The 15,768-nt window shown below is 41.2% G+C and overlaps 1 protein-coding gene across 16 annotated transcripts in view; it reads left to right on the top strand.

Moving 5' to 3' along the window:
- Window positions 1–13,741, top strand: part of Marchf1 (membrane associated ring-CH-type finger 1) — an 863,029-nt gene extending 849,288 nt beyond the window's left edge. For 14 of the 16 annotated variants that reach the window (XM_087588653.1, XM_087588649.1, XM_087588654.1 and 11 more), the window contains one exon: window positions 9,337–12,600. In XM_087588653.1, coding sequence (XP_087444779.1) covers window positions 9,337–9,635 — 299 coding nt within the window. In that variant the 3' untranslated portion in view covers window positions 9,636–12,600. 16 annotated transcript variants of the gene reach the window in all.
- Window positions 13,742–15,768: the final 2,027 nt, after the last annotated feature.

The following is a 15,768-nucleotide window of genomic DNA, read 5'->3' as shown; positions in this document are numbered from 1 at the left end:
TCTCTCTTAAATTAATCACCAAATTGTATGCATTCTACCTCATACAGCCCTGAACTCTTTCCATTTATCTCCTTTCCACTAACAATATTCATGTGAAAACAGTGTTTTATACAAAATAGCCAAAGCCTCTTGTGTAGACTGTCTCCATTCTCCCCACCTTCAACTCAAAATGTTTGTTAACTAACACAAAATACAATATCATGAATAGGATCTATTAGGGCTAGGGCTTCTATTGCTGGGATGAAACTCCAGGGCCAAAAGTAAATTGGTGGGAGTAGGGTGGGAGCAGGGGGGTACTTCAGCTTACAATTCCCAGGTAACAGTCCTCACCAGGGAAGGCAGGACAGGAACTATAACAGGTCAAGAACTTGGAGGCAGGAGCTAATGCAGAAGCCGTGGGAGGATGCTACTTACAGCTTGCTCTTCATGGCTTGCTCAGGCTGCTTGCCCAGGACCACTAGCCCAGGGATGGTCCCTCCCACAGTGGGTTGAACCTTCTGGGCCCTCCCTCGTTGGTCACTAATGAAGAAAAATGCCTTACAGCTGGATTTTTGGAGCCATTTTTTCTATTGAGATTCCCTCTTCTCAGATGATTCTAGCTTGTGTCAAGTTGACATAAAACTGGCCAGTACAACTGATCCCTTGTCAACTTGACACACCAAAACATCACTTTTCTTTTCTTTCTTTCTTAGTTAACAGAATGTATTTTTAAGTTGAATGCAGGAAATCAGTAAATTACAAAACTCTTTATGTCAAAGTGCTGATTTTCTTCCCCTTACAGTGTTAGAACAAAATAGTTTTTCTAGTCAGAGAGGGAGCTGAGAGGAACAGCACAAATTGGCAGATCTGCAGAAAAAAAAAGAGCCCCCCACATATGCGCATATCACTAAGTGATTTCTAAATTTTTCTTTGCATGCATTGTATCCTGACTGTAGTTTCTATTACGTCTCTCCTCCCAGAACCTGCTCTCCCACAGCTCCTCTCCCACAGATCCACTCCTCAGGTTTCCTTCAAAAAAGAGCAGATTTCCCAGGGATATCAACCAAACATGACATGTAAAGTTATAATATGACAAGGCACATACTCTCATATCAAGGTTGAACAAGACAACTCAGTAGGAGAAAAAGGGTCTCAAGCACAGGCTGAGGAGTCAGATATCCCCCTCTAACTTTCCTTGTTAGAGGTCCCACAAGACCACCAAGCTACACAACTATAGCACATATGCAGAGGAACGAGCTCAGACCCATACAGTGTCTATGATTATCTCTGTGAGCCCCTATGAGCCCTGCTTAGTTGACTCTGTGGACCATGTTCTCATGGTGTCCTTGACTCTTCTGGCTCCTAGAATCCTTCCTCTTCTCTTTCGGTGTTTCTCTGGCTTTGCCTAGTGTTTGGCTGTGGGTGTCTGCATCTGCTCCCATCAGTTGGTAGACAATGCCTCTCTGGTGACATTTGGGCTAGGCACCAATCTATGAGTATAGAAGAATACCAGTAGAAATCATTTATTGATTTTTTTGGCAAGTTTATTTGGTTTTATCATGGGTTTATGGGCTGAACGGCCTCTGGCTCTAGGCCATTCATACAATGTTAGGCATGGGCTCCCCCTTACAGCATGGACTTCAAATTAGACCAGTCATTGGTTGGTCACTTGCACAAGTTCTGTGTCACCAGTAGTACCCCAGATCACTTTGCAGGCAGGACATATTGTAGGTTGAACGTTTTGTGGCTGGCTTGATGTCTAGTCCCACTGCTATAGGCCTTGCACAGGCAAGAATATGGCCAGTTTGGGTTCCATATCCCCCATTGCTTGAATACTTCACTAGGGTCACTCTCATAGATTTCAGAGAATTTCCACAGTACTAGGTTTCTACATCGCTCCCCTTCAACACCCTCCTTTCCATGGAGATGCATGCACTGCCTGATGAGCCACTCTTGCTACTTAGCCTCTCTGGGTCTGTGGACTATAACATGATTATCCTTTACTTAGCAGCTAATATCTGATATCCACTTATACATAACTGCATACCATATTTGTCTTCCTGAGTCTGGCTAACTTCACTCAGGGTGATTTTTTTTCCTAGTCCCATCCATTTGCCTGCGAATTTCATTGGGTCATTGTTTTTGTCAGCTGAGTAATACTCCATAAGCACATCCCTTTTCAATTAGAACATTTCACTTCTCATTTATGCCCAAGATAGCACATTTATATGAATATCACAACATAAAACATAAATAACTTGAAAAGTCCCACAGTCCTTACAAATTCAAACAAATTAAAATTTTTGTGTCTTAAAAATATCTCAGGACCTCTGGAAGAGCAGTTAGTGCACTTAACCTCTTAACTACTATGCCCAAGTGTGTTGGGCATATGAAGATTCAGTAGTGGCCCAGGTACTGAGGTAGCTAAGGCATATTAAAATATAAAGGTTGCAAAAAAAAAGTTTAACATCTTTTAGCTGCAGACTACTGTAAAAATAAAAATTAAGTTAAATGCTTTCATCAAGAGGGAAGAACCGGGGCACAGTTACACTCTGAACAAAGCAAACTCCAACAGTGTAAATAACTCAATGTCCAATGTCTGGGATTCACTCCTGATCTTCTGGGCTCCTCTAAGAGTCTTGAACTACTCTGCAGCACACACAGCTTGTCTTCTAGGTTCCAGCTAGCTCCACTCCACTGTTGCTGCCACTCTTGGAGGACATTCCATGGCACTGGCATCCCCAAAACTGCTGGAGTCCCTTGGGCTTTCTTCAAGAATCTCAGCCTTGCCATTCAGTTCCAACCATCAGCTGCTCTTCATGACTCCCATGAAAACCAATCATATGCGTGACCCTTACACCACCAAGTTCACCTGCCAGCACAGCCCAAGGTACAGCCTTGGCCATTTCTGGAAGGAAGCTTCTATGTGCTGACCTTTAGGAAATATTCCCGAGAGACTTCACCTCAGAGACGCTGGTCTCTTCTTCAACATCAGGTGACCAGCACTCATTGTCCTAGCAAAGGAAAGGTCTTGTGTTAGTGGTGCTGTCCTCTTGTCTATCCCAGCCAGTTCTTCAGCCCCAGCTGCCTGTACACCACACCACAGATTCGTCACACAAAAGGCCAGGTAGGGTCTGTGCTTCCCTCTGGAACGTTAAGCCAAGCCTACCTGGTCTTTACTGCTCTCACCAGTCCTATCTTCGAAGCTCCTAAGGAAGAGCTCACTGAACACTCAACATGTAATGACTTTTCTAGCCAAGGTTCTGAAAATCCTTCCATAATCTTCCCCCAAAAAACCATAGTCACGTCTGCTCCAGTGATATCTCCTATTCTTGTGCCAACTTGTCTTAGTTATGACAATTCTTAGTTACTGCTGCAATGAAGCACCATGAACAAAAGCAAGGTGGGGAGGAAAGGGTTTATTTCAGCTTATACTCCAGGTGACAGCAACCTGTCATTGAGAGGTCAGGACAAGGACTCACACAAGGCAGGAACCTGGAGGCAGGAGCTGATGCAGAAGTCGTGGAAGGTACAGCTTACTGGCTTACTTCTTGTGGCTTGCTCAGCCTGCCTTCTTAGAACCATCAGTACAGGACCACCAGCTCCGGGATGGCACCACCCAATCAAACACCCCCACCAATCACTAATTTTAAAAATTGCCTCATAGTCAACAGTACTTCAGAGTAACCCTACTACGAAGTCAAATTACCCAATAAAAATCTCCATGCTGGTGATGTAGTTCAGTTAATAGAGAGCTGGGGATGTTGGACACCATCACCACATCAATAGGATATAATAGCTGCACATGCTATCTTGGCAACCTGAAGACAGAAGAATAAGAAGTTTAGAGTAAATTTGGCTACAGTGTGAATTCAAGGCCAGTGCAGACTACACGAGAGTACATATATATATATATATATATATATATATATATATATATATATATATATACATACATATATATATACACATATATATCACATTTGAGTTATATATGTATATATGTGATATATATGTATATATGTGATACATATATATATATCATATTTGAGTGATAAGCAAAGATTGGGTTCACACACAGAGATTAGATAATATTTGTAGTATTTTCTGCTGCCTTCCAGCAACTCACAATGAGATCCTTTTTCTATCTTTGGTATTCAAAGTTGCTAAATTAAGAAGCAAGATATTTATGAAGTAGCAGAGTCTATGGGTCCCTACAGAAATGAGTGCTGATGGGACATCTCCCAGAACACATAGAATCCAAAGTGACTCACAAAGAGAATCACCTCTATTCACAACCCATTTGCCCACCACCAACACACACACACACACACACACACACACACACACACACACACACACACACACACACACAGTAGGGCATCATAGGAATCTTTCGGAGTTGTCCGAAGCCTTACTTTTCCTCTATATATGGTTGGATGGTGTGGATATCTGCTGGGCTGTTAGCATGGTAATCTTCCTCAGGCATTGTGAGCACCAATCCTGAATGTACTTTTGAAGTTATTGGAGAAAAACCTGCCTAGTTTAAAAGACTAGCATATTTTAAACTTTCTTGAACCTTTCTTGAAAACCTTCAGAAATGTTTGAAGTGGAACTAATTGTCCTTTCCAACCAGAACTGATGTTGAGTCTAAAGCAACATAGATCATTTGAACTGAAGTGGCAGCAAGGAGAGAAAACAAGCCCACGTGGTTTAAGACATTGTTCTTCCAGATGAGCCATGTCTGGTGCCCCACACAGAGCCCTCACCTCCTCTCCCTCTCCTTTACAGTCCAAGTCATGGATGTTGCTGCCTTTTTTCACTTGAGCAGCAATTAGTCCTCCTGCCTCTTCCTTACGTGGTCTAGACGAATAATTCAGCATGTCACCTTATTCTTAAAAAACAACAAAAACGTGTTTTTAAAGCAACAGTAGCTCAAACTGTGAATTGAGTGTCTCTTCAAAGGGGATTTTTTATTTTCTTTTGGAATATTGGTATGTAAAGAATGAAATCTCCATGTAGGACCCAAGTCTAAATGTGGGTGCATTTATAAGTCATGAGCACTATACATATATACACAGCCTGAATAGTATATGTTTGTCTACTTTTTTGTTAATTTTTGAGATTATAATTTAATTACATCTCTCCCTTCCCTTTGTTCCCTCTAAGTCCCCTCCCCCATAAACTCATCCCTGGCTCCTTCGAATTCATGGCCTCTTTTTCATTAATTGTTATTGTATGCATATACCTATTTGTATATGCCTATATATTCCTAAATATAATCTATGGAGTCTATAGAATGTTGGTTGTGTGTGTATTTTCAGAGCTGCTCTTTTGGCAATGGACAATCAAGTTCTAACAGAAGCTCCTTTAGGCCAGGGCCATACGTTATTATTCAGAGAGCACTTGGCATTGGTGGAAGTTCAAAGTTGTTCACTGGCTGTGGCTGTGGCTGTGGCTGGAGGTGACTTCTAGAGATCAGTACCAACCTATTATGGCAGACACTGGCCTAGTAGTTGCTGGTAGGCAGGGCTCTAGCTCTGCCTTCTTCACGGAAGTTACGTTGAAGAAAATCATGTCTCTGAAGCAAAGTTTCCTCACTTGTGAAACTGAGAAAGCTAAATTCTCTCCCTTCTGGGGGCTTTTTTATATGGTTTTCCAATGTTATGGTCTGGCTTTTTGTATTAGGTTAACCAAAATGTGTTTCTCTAAGTGGCATGTCACATCATTCATAGCTTATATACACTGAATTTTGCATTTTAATTTTAAGAACTTAATTTTAATACTAAAAGAGTTTACACGGCTGAACAGGAGGAAAGCAAAGAAAATTAATTAGCTCACGGGTGCAGTCAGTTTGAAATTCTGAGTACTCAAAACTCCAGCCAGAGCTATTCTCCATGATCAGGGAGGTACTTTCTTCAGTCATAGGCTGTTCCTGCAGCTTCTGGCTTCTCCTTTTCTGCTGGGTGATGTAAAGGCTTTAGATACATTCTAGGTATTTCCAGCCATATGATAGGACACACAGAACATGAAGAAATAGCACACTTCAGAGAGAGACCTAGAAATTGCTGGTTTAAGAGTAAGAAAGTAAATATAATTGCCTGACCCGCAACAGCATTTCAAACCCATCTGGAACCTTCTAGTTTCTGAAACCCTCTGGTTTCTCCAATTCGATTTAAAGAGAAAACAGAAAATGAGATATTAAAGATATTCTAGCCTGTGTGTCAGAGACCTGGTTCTATTTCCAAGGGAAATGTGTTTTGTTTTTTTTTTGAGAAATTTCTAAAAAGCAAATACATTTGAAACTGTAACCCAGGGGCTACAGTCCAATTTATAAATGGCTGTCGTTTGGTTGATAGCTCAATGTAAGAACTCCCTAGCAAACCCAGTGCACATGCTTGCTCGCTTCCTCTAGTTAAAGGCCAATTCATTGATTTCTGGTGCCTTTTTTATGTGTCTCTCTGGTGAAAAGAATTAAAATAGCCAGGGATGGAGGGGTCCATGGTGAGGCTCTATGCCAGCACCATGGTTAGTGGCTAACTTGACTCCAGACCTTTTGGATTCTGGAAATGTCCACGTTGAAGCCTGCAAAAAAGTGAGAAAGATTTGAATATGGGCGCCATGGAAACTACTGCCCTTAATGGGCAGCTCAGTCAGCCAGAAACATGGGGCATGCAAGTCATTTGAGTCACTACAATGGCTGTTCACCGGCATTCAAATCACTCAGGCCCCCCAGTGATTTGAATGGTCACGTGCACTTTGCCCGTTAATTCACTTAACTAGCACAAAGCACCCTGTGGGTAGGAGTATATTGGCCTCCATTCTGAAGCAATGCATTAGATGGTCTTTACTATATAAATGAAATGACCTAGAACAGCAACCATTTACTTCCCCCCTATCCTGTGCTTTGGTTAGGTGTTAGTCCTGGCCTGAGCCAGGTGGGCCGATCTGTCAACTGTTTGCCCCTGAAGGGAGCTGGCATTTTAACCAGCAGCTGCACAGTCAAGCATAATAGGTTCCTTAGTTGTCTGGCCGTGGAGAAGCTCTCAGCTAGAATGGAGGGTACAGCTAAGCTGTGCGGAGTTTGGCTCTTTTTCCTAAAAATTTATGCATTCATGTGTATGTGCATGTGTGCATGCGTGTGTGATGTGTGCACACAAAGGCACACAAGGTGTGCACTGGTACATTGGACAGTAGAAAATGGAAACTAGATAAACAAGTTTTGATGACACAGATGCTGGGAACTAAGCTCCTATTGTTTTGAAGATAACCCTGAGCATCTTTCAGGCTTGGCTTTTGATATTCTAATTATTTGAGCCTGTTGACTGCCTGCCTTTCTAACATGACAGTTGCCGTGAATTCAAAAAAGAACAAGATGGCTTTATAAGAAAAGACACCTGTACCCAGCCCAAGGCCCTAACCTCGATCTATGGGACCATAATGCCCGTTCCTTCTCCAAAGCAGTGACTCAGGAAGTCCCTACTCTCTCCGGGACCTATCCCAATTTAATATTCGCAGTTCTTCCATTTATTCCAAAGTGCATTAACATTATTTCTAGTGAAATTCTGTGTAGACAATCAGAGGTATTTTGAAAAAGGCACTTGCCTTTTCAGGCAGTAAAAACACATGTTTTCTTTATATGCCAACTGCAGAGGTTGGCCAAGATTGTCATGGTGATAGGGATCGTGAAGTTTCTGCAGGGATCAGCAGGAAATGTCACTGAGTGAGGCATGGATTCTCTGTTTGTCAACATGCCACAAATGTAATCCTTTACTCATGGGGGTGGGCTCTAATGAATAGTTTATTATAAATAGAATGGGACAGCCCATGCTGAAGCCTGAACCAGTGTTGGGACATGGGACTCTTGGTTTCCAATGCTACACAGATACGGCACCAGTAAGTATAAGAGAAAGAGCTAGACTAGAGGAAGGATGTTCAACAAACCTAAGTGAAAGTAAAGGCAGGAAGTCCTTTCTGAATACATCAGGAGGGATCATTACAGGTTCTAGGCACAAAAAACCTTCTTATGCATTGAAGGCTGCAGAGCTGGATTTGAGCAGATGGCTCACCAAGCAAAAACACTTGCCATGCAAGCATAAGGACTGCAGTTCAGAGCCCCAGCACCTACATAAAGGTTTCCAGGTCTGGTGGCCTGACTGCAATCCCGGCACGTAAGAGGTAGAGCTAAAAGGCCCCTGGAGCGAGCTGGCTAGCCCAAGTAGCCAAGCTGCTGTGCTCTGGGTCCAGACTTGGCCTTAATAAGTAAGGAGGAAGACAACCAGTATCAAACTGGCCTCTACACACGCACACAGACATGTACCCTGCCTAACACACATGTGCTCTTACATATGCAGACATACATATTTACTACAAACATGCAAAACAATGCAATGTATTTGTGGAGGTAAAGTTTCCATAAATATATAAATTGTAAGTTTCCAAATATTTAAATGGTGACGGACCTTCTCTTATTGTTGGTTCTATAATCTGACCTAAGCATACACCTGAATTCATGGAACAAACTCTCACAGCGTATTCTTTCATACTAGATTTCTTTCTTTTTTTTTTTTTTTTAAGAGTGATTTTGGAGTCCACTATACAAACAATCTTGAACCAGTGCTTCTTGCTTTTATTTGTTTGATGTAGACTCCTTGTGAGCATCTCTTTGTTAGCTTAACTACTGAGCTAGGTTTTTACCATATTTTCTTCATTGTAGTCGAACTAAAGATGCTGAATTAATTAAATCATAAAGTAGTTGAAGGAAATGTCTTGGCTACCCAGAAAGTTTCTAGTAAGTTCCACTGCATAGTCTTTTGGCTATTATAAAAATAAGTTGTGGCTTTGATTAGAAAAGCAGCATAGAAATACAGTTAGGTGACTGAGGTAAGGGATTGATGAGGCGACAGCAATGGGAGGAGGATTTCTGTCAAATCCATTTAAGTCCAGAGTGCCCCACCCCTAGTTATTCAAAGGAAAAGTTAGAGGGAACACACTTAAAGAGAACTTTTTTTAAATAATATGCAGGGAATCATTTCAAAAATATTAGCCCACAAGAGACCAATGCGACAGAAAATATGAAAACTTTTGCCAGGGTACCAAGTTTGTATTAGTTGGTTCAATAGAAAGCAATCTTCACACCCACAGCTGAGAATGAATCAGTTCTATTGTTTTTTGGGTTTTTTTTTTGAGAAGTGTGAATATACTGACAATGCCCACTGTTTCAGTTTGGGCAACCACAAATTGACCTCTTTACCTGACCTATGTAGTTCAGGGAAGTAAGTAGATGTACTTAATAGGGATCACAGTAAGGGGGATACCGAATGACAACTTGATAACATCACTCTCTCTTTCTCAAAGGTGTGCTGGAGTGGCCATTTTGGACAAAACTGGTTGTGGTGGCCATCGGCTTCACAGGAGGTCTCGTCTTCATGTATGTACAGTGTAAAGTCTACGTCCAGCTGTGGCGCAGGCTGAAGGCCTACAACCGTGTGATCTTTGTGCAGAATTGCCCAGACACTGCCAACAAACTGGAGAAGAACTTCCCGTGTAATGTGAACACGGAAGGCAAGGATGCTGTGGTTGTGCCTGTGCCACAGACAGGTTCGAATACACTGCCAACTGCAGAGGGGGCCCCGCCTGAAGTTATACCAGTCTGATGGAACTGGACGGGAACTTCTTCACGGAAGGATCTCTGCAACCCCCAGCCACTACGAACAGAAGTGCGTCTGCGCTGGTGGCTTCTTGAGCTTCTCGTTTCCCTTACTGACTTGTTTGTCCTGACTTGGAGCAAAAAGGAAATGAGAAGAAAATAACACGTGACCAGGATCTCAAGAAGCAGAGCCTGCAGTGGGACCTGGAAAGGTGAAGAATCTTAGGGAAGGAGTTCATAAGGAATGGTTGGTACGAGCCAGTCTTCCAAGGGGATGGACACGTGATACTCCGAGTAGTGCAGAGGAAATTCCTGAACAGACTTCAATTGCAATGTATGCTTCTTTGTAGGGTTCTGTAACGTTAGCCTTCTCCACTGGAAACGACACCCACCCACACATTTGGTCTTAAGCCTGAAATTGTGTGCATCATCCCTAAGTCACACCAGAAGTAAACTTGGAGGACCTGAGAGGTTTTTTTAAAAAATACTTTTGACAGCTGTTTTTTCTGGCTATTGTGAAGTCTGGTTATTTTGACAGATGCATGTTTTTAAGTGGATGCAATACACATTTGGGGATAGAAATGTTTGGAATTTTGTTTCAATGATGAAGAGATTTTCAGAGCATCGTGAAGTTTAGCTAGAACTGTTTTTTGAGCAACTATCATGCTGTGGGGTTCTTTCTTGTTGTTGTTGTTGCTGTTGTTGTTTTTTCTGGTCCCTCTTACACAGTGCTCAACAATAGACATATAACATGAGCTACAAATACAACCACAGTTGTAAATCTTAAATCTCCTAGTGTGCCCCATTAGGAAAAGTAAAAATAAATAGGTCAATCAATTTTTATAATTTACTTAACACTATTTATACAAGTTACTTTATGTCATCAATGGAAACAATTATAAAAATAGCTTTCATTATTTTCTTGAACCAATTCTTCAAAATTCTGCATGGACACCTCAATATGAATGAAGTGTGTTGGACAGGACCTAATTAAGAATATCAGCTGCCAGAGCCCTTGGATTAGAAACTGCATCTCTGTTTCATTTAAGTTATTTTAAAACAGCAGTTTAATCCATCTTTCTGTTTTGCAGTTTCATCTAAAGGTTACGATTTACAAGCACCAAACTCACCAAATTAAGTAACCTGGTTTGATTTCAACCAAGTTTCAAAGGGGCGAAAAAATCTAAGGTATAGGAAGTCAGTAAAATGTGTAGCAATGTTATGAAGGTAACTTCTGCATAGAAACTATAAAGTAACTATGATAGGGAAATAAACATTTATTTTGCTACTAAATCAGGTGTTAAGGATTTTAAATCCACATGAAGTATCAACGTGACACGGGTATCTTAAGGACCTCAACCCCACGTTTGAACCTGACAGTATTTTCCTCACTCAGCTCATTCAATACATTCCATGGTGAGTGATAAGCTGCGTTGTGGGCCCAACACCTGATTACAGCTCTACACAGATTCCAATAAACTGATATGAGAACTACCATGAGTGGGTGAATACTCACAAACCGTGACCTGTCAAAACCAGACAGCCACCTTGTTTTAAAGTGACTTTTGTTGTCGTTGTTAGCTGTCATTATTTATTATCCTGAAAAGGCAGAGATGGCCATAAAAACCAAAGCATGGGCATCATGTTGCACAACTCTGGGTTCCATATCCATGCACTTTGTAATAATCAGTGTTTGTTCTTCGTGGATGATAAAGGAAAAGGAAAAACAAAAGGATCCTTCAATGAGAAGAGTATTTGTGGTGATTGACACTGGATCCAAATAGTCCCACCCTTAGAAATAAAGACATAGTAAACAATGTCAAGTGTGTGTGTGTGTGTGTGTGTGTGTGTGTGTGTGTGTGTGTGTGTGACATGTATATTCATGTATATATGCAAGAGAAATGTTAAGGTCAAGCCAAGAAACAAAGGGTTAATACTCATCTTCCTTAAAAGTGTGCAGGAGGGACATGGCGTCAATAGACACAGACAAAGCAATGGACATGACTGATGTAGACCAGGCCTTCAGCACAAATAAGCAGAACCTTGCATTAACTTCCTGAAAGGTTCCATTCTAAAGATTTAAGAACAGGAAGAGCAGAGGAAGGGCGGGTGCTCTGTAAGTTCACACAAAGGCATTAACCATCGTTTAGTTTCTCTGTATAGTTCTCCGCGCGCTTCCTAGGATGGCAATTTGTTGTGGACCAGGACTGCACAAGAAGAGGTCTACATCTTCTTGCAAGTAAAGTGCAAAGTAAAACTGATTTATCTTTTCCCCGCAGAAAATATACCTTACTTACCACAGAAAAAACTATCTAAAAGCAAGATGGTTATTTGAATAGCTTGTTTCACAGAGGAAGGAGATTGGCTCCATCATATTTTTCAAGGTGTATACCACCACTAAACTAAACAGAAAAGAGACAAGCTTTGCTACAATGGGGAAAGACAGCATGCTGCTTTAAAAGTGACAGCTACATGCTGCAGGTTAACTACTGTAAGCTTTGCCTTTAAATGAGAATGATGGAATTCTACAGTGTATGCACCACTCAGTGATTATGCTGATATCCTCTGATGCTTTAAAACTCACAAAAGTTTTTTCCTCTAAATTATTACCTGAATTTACTATTTATGATTCAAACAATCTGCCCTAACTATTCATGTATATAATAGAGATGTAGGACCCGTACTCCTAATATTTGAGAAGTTTAGGACTTCAGGGGTATCCCAAATTAAAGCCAGCCCAGACTACATGAGACCTTTCTCCAAAAGTAAAACAAAGATTTTAAACTCAATGAATAAAGCCAGTATTAAAAACATCTCTTCATATTGTGTGGTAATGGTGTTTTCTCCTAATAACCATGAAAAGGTTTGGCATTGATGGCCTGACATACTGCTCAAAGAGAAAAAAGAATGGCATTATCTTGAAGTGTGTTTACCTGCTTTCATGTAAAAAATAAAGTGAAATTGAAACAAAATTATCACTGAGTTTAGATTATTAAACTGGATTTTTAGAAACACAACATGAAGCTGTGCTATGAGAAATGCCATAAACCAGACTTCAAAAATGTTTTCTATCATGAGCAGACATTTTCACTAAGGTGTAATTATTTCAACAGAAATGAATTAAAACACTTAAGGTAGAGCCCAGGACGGAAGAGGTACATTAGTGGTCAGACCCTTTCTGTCCTCAGACTCCTGGTTGAGCTCTAAGCACACGTACCAGCTCACAACCACCTGTAGCTTCAACTCCACCACAATGACCTCTTCTGGTCTCTGATCTCTCTCTCTCTCCTCTGTCTCTCTCTGTCTCTGTCTCTGTCTCTGTCTCTCTCTCTCACACACACACACACACACACACACACATGGGGGTGGGGGGTGGATCTTTAAAAAGTGACATGACTCAAAAGCACATAAAATTAAGTATAAAACAGTAAGAAAACCCTACAAAAATCAAGAAAAGGGCGTAAGAGTACCAATTACACAGGATATTACAATGCAGGCATCAGTGTCTCTTGTAATGTCCCAGGATCAAATCCTCACTTTGGCCTGCTGCTGCTGTCACTGATGATATCCCACAAAGAATCCTCATTCATACCTGTAGTTTTCTTTTGTTAGGACATGGGTTACCCCCATTTATTCTTCAAGCTCAAAATTAAGACCATTAATACAATGACATCATTAAGAGAAATCACAAAGGTGGGGGGTGGGAGGGAGGCCGTTCATTCCATCTGTCAGATATAATTTTTCTTGCCTTGCCAATGGATGTTTTGGAGCAAATACTAAGTGTAGACAGTAAAACCTACTGTCGCTATTGTGACTGGTCCTTCCATCAGCTCAATGGTGCTATTTTACATAACAATACAACTAAAAGGAAGCTGTCCAGTTGGGCTGCAGTGTTTCTCCCATATCTGAAGAAAGCCCTTGTTGGAAAATCAGATATAACATTCAACAAAGGAAAAAGTATTATTTTAACTGTGTACAATTTTTGAGATTGGGCACTGGTACATTTTAGTTCTACCTAATGTCTTTCATTAACAATTTACTGTTTGTGAGTAATGTGTGCTTAACAAACTAACTATCTGTGAAAGACTTTGTATATTAAACAAATGCTCCAAATCTTGGCTGTAGTTTCTCTGCTTTGTCTAGTGGTCTAAGGTACTGGGACTCAGAGCTGTACTTACAGTATTCAAAACCCTTAAATTCTTAATATAGGATTTGATAATGGTCTAAGTTTTTAACTAGAATCTGAACATACTTATGTCAAACCTATAGTGACTAATGTGTTATTACTGGAAATTTTGGGGGCTCTACCTAGGACATCACATTACTGGGGAAATTGGGGACCCCTTTCAGGGTTCTTAGTCATGTCAATAAAATAATTTGAGATCAGACTCAAAAAGAAGTTCCAGGTCAATTTTATTAGACTTTAATCAACAACATGGCAGGCAAGCCGGAATCACGGCAGCTGCCAGAAGGGAGAGAATGAGCAAGTTGGAGAGCCATGTAAACTTGTTCAGCAATGGGTGTCAGCCAAAGCAGCCGCATGTCAGAGGGCTTCAGAGTAAGTGAAGAGAGCCCAAGGGTGAGAGAAAACAAGTTCAGAACCATATTGGGGGATTGGGGGTAGGGGGGGTGAGGCCAAAAAAAAAAAAAAAAAAAATCCACTTTTCTGAGAGGTGGGCCAAATTAACAGAGAGCTTCATGGCAATTCAATAGTAACTGTACCTGGGCCTGAGTTTCTGGGGGAAAAAATATACATTTTCTCATGAAAGTGATAATTAATCCTCCTATCTCTTTAGCATCAGTTAAAAGTGAGTTGGCCTAAGGGTAGTCCTTTACCCAGATGATGGACCACTCAACTAGATTAACTCTGTGTCTTGGGTAACTTGGCCAGGAGCAGATAGCATTCTTTTGACCATGAAGAAATAGATTTCCCTTAGTAGGCCTCAAGAATAGTTAAGAATAAATATACATTAGCCAATAGAAACAACAAAGTTCCAGAAGCCACTTTAACGTTTAAAGAGTGTGAAGAGTGGGTGCACCCACATCCCGCTGCGCTAGCGCCCATGCTGCACTGCTGTCAGGTCCGATGGGGTGCATTCCTCACCAAACTCTCACTGCCTGCAGCCTGGGGAGAGGCTTCCAGGCTGGGAAAAGTGAAGTCTGTAGCTTTGTCAAAGAACTCTTTAGGACAATCACAGCACAGCTTGACTAATTAAAAAGAAAAAAAACAAAAAACAAAAAACAAAAAACCAAACCCACCACATTCACCCAATATGTGTCTGCTTTCCTAGGGTCACCTCAAGTGTTTACAATGAATTTGTTTGCATATTCATATATACACACACCACAGATTCCAGCAGGTTCCCAAGTCACATTATCTAAAGAGTAATTTACCACAATCTTATTAAAGAATAGACTTATAGAAAGAGTTGTTTTGTGCAATTACATGAAAGAGTTAAGGCAAGATTCGGGGTCTCAGAGAAAACAATACGGAGTAGGGTCTGCTTGCCTGTGAACAGAGTCGGGCTGTTTAATACCCAGATCCCATAGCGGAGGACTCAGCAGGCTAGCAACGATGCAATGAGAAACCTTGAAAAGTAACAAATAATTATCTTAAGTTAGGAAAGGAACAGTGGGAAACAGTGAGCTCACTCTGCAGAACCGACAGTCCCATGACTTCTGGAATACACACGTGCCAACAGCCTTTCGACTGGTACTCTCCGACAGCCATCTGCTCCCTGGGAATACACATGAAAGATCACCAAGTGCCGCTACCTGGGCTGATATTTCAGAGATGGAGTTACTTACTTTCGCACTGTTATAATCCAAATTTCTACCTGGGGGGAAACTAAAAGTACACTGACTCAGTTTCAAGGAGGACTTCCTGCATGGTGACAGACTTGACTAGACCTTCAAAGGCAGGTACAACCTTCAAAGACCTGCCTAGGGACAGCCAGGCCCACCTCAGGAATGCTCTACAACCTTCAGCACAACACCAGAAGGTAGAGACTGAGGGCTCAAAGCATGAGACTATGGGGGACATTTAAAATGCAAACCATAACATCCTGCCTCTGTCCATCTCAAAATGAATTCAGTTAACATTATGGACCCTGAATAGTCCCAACACTGTTCAAAAGTCC

Source organism: Rattus norvegicus, chromosome 16 (genome assembly GCF_021556685.1).
Source record: "Rattus norvegicus strain SHRSP/BbbUtx chromosome 16, alternate assembly SHRSP_T2T, whole genome shotgun sequence".
Classification (NCBI taxonomy): domain Eukaryota; kingdom Metazoa; phylum Chordata; class Mammalia; order Rodentia; family Muridae; genus Rattus; species Rattus norvegicus.
The sequence above is the reverse complement of the archived record's forward strand: the minus strand, read 5'-3'. Positions and strand labels throughout refer to the sequence as shown.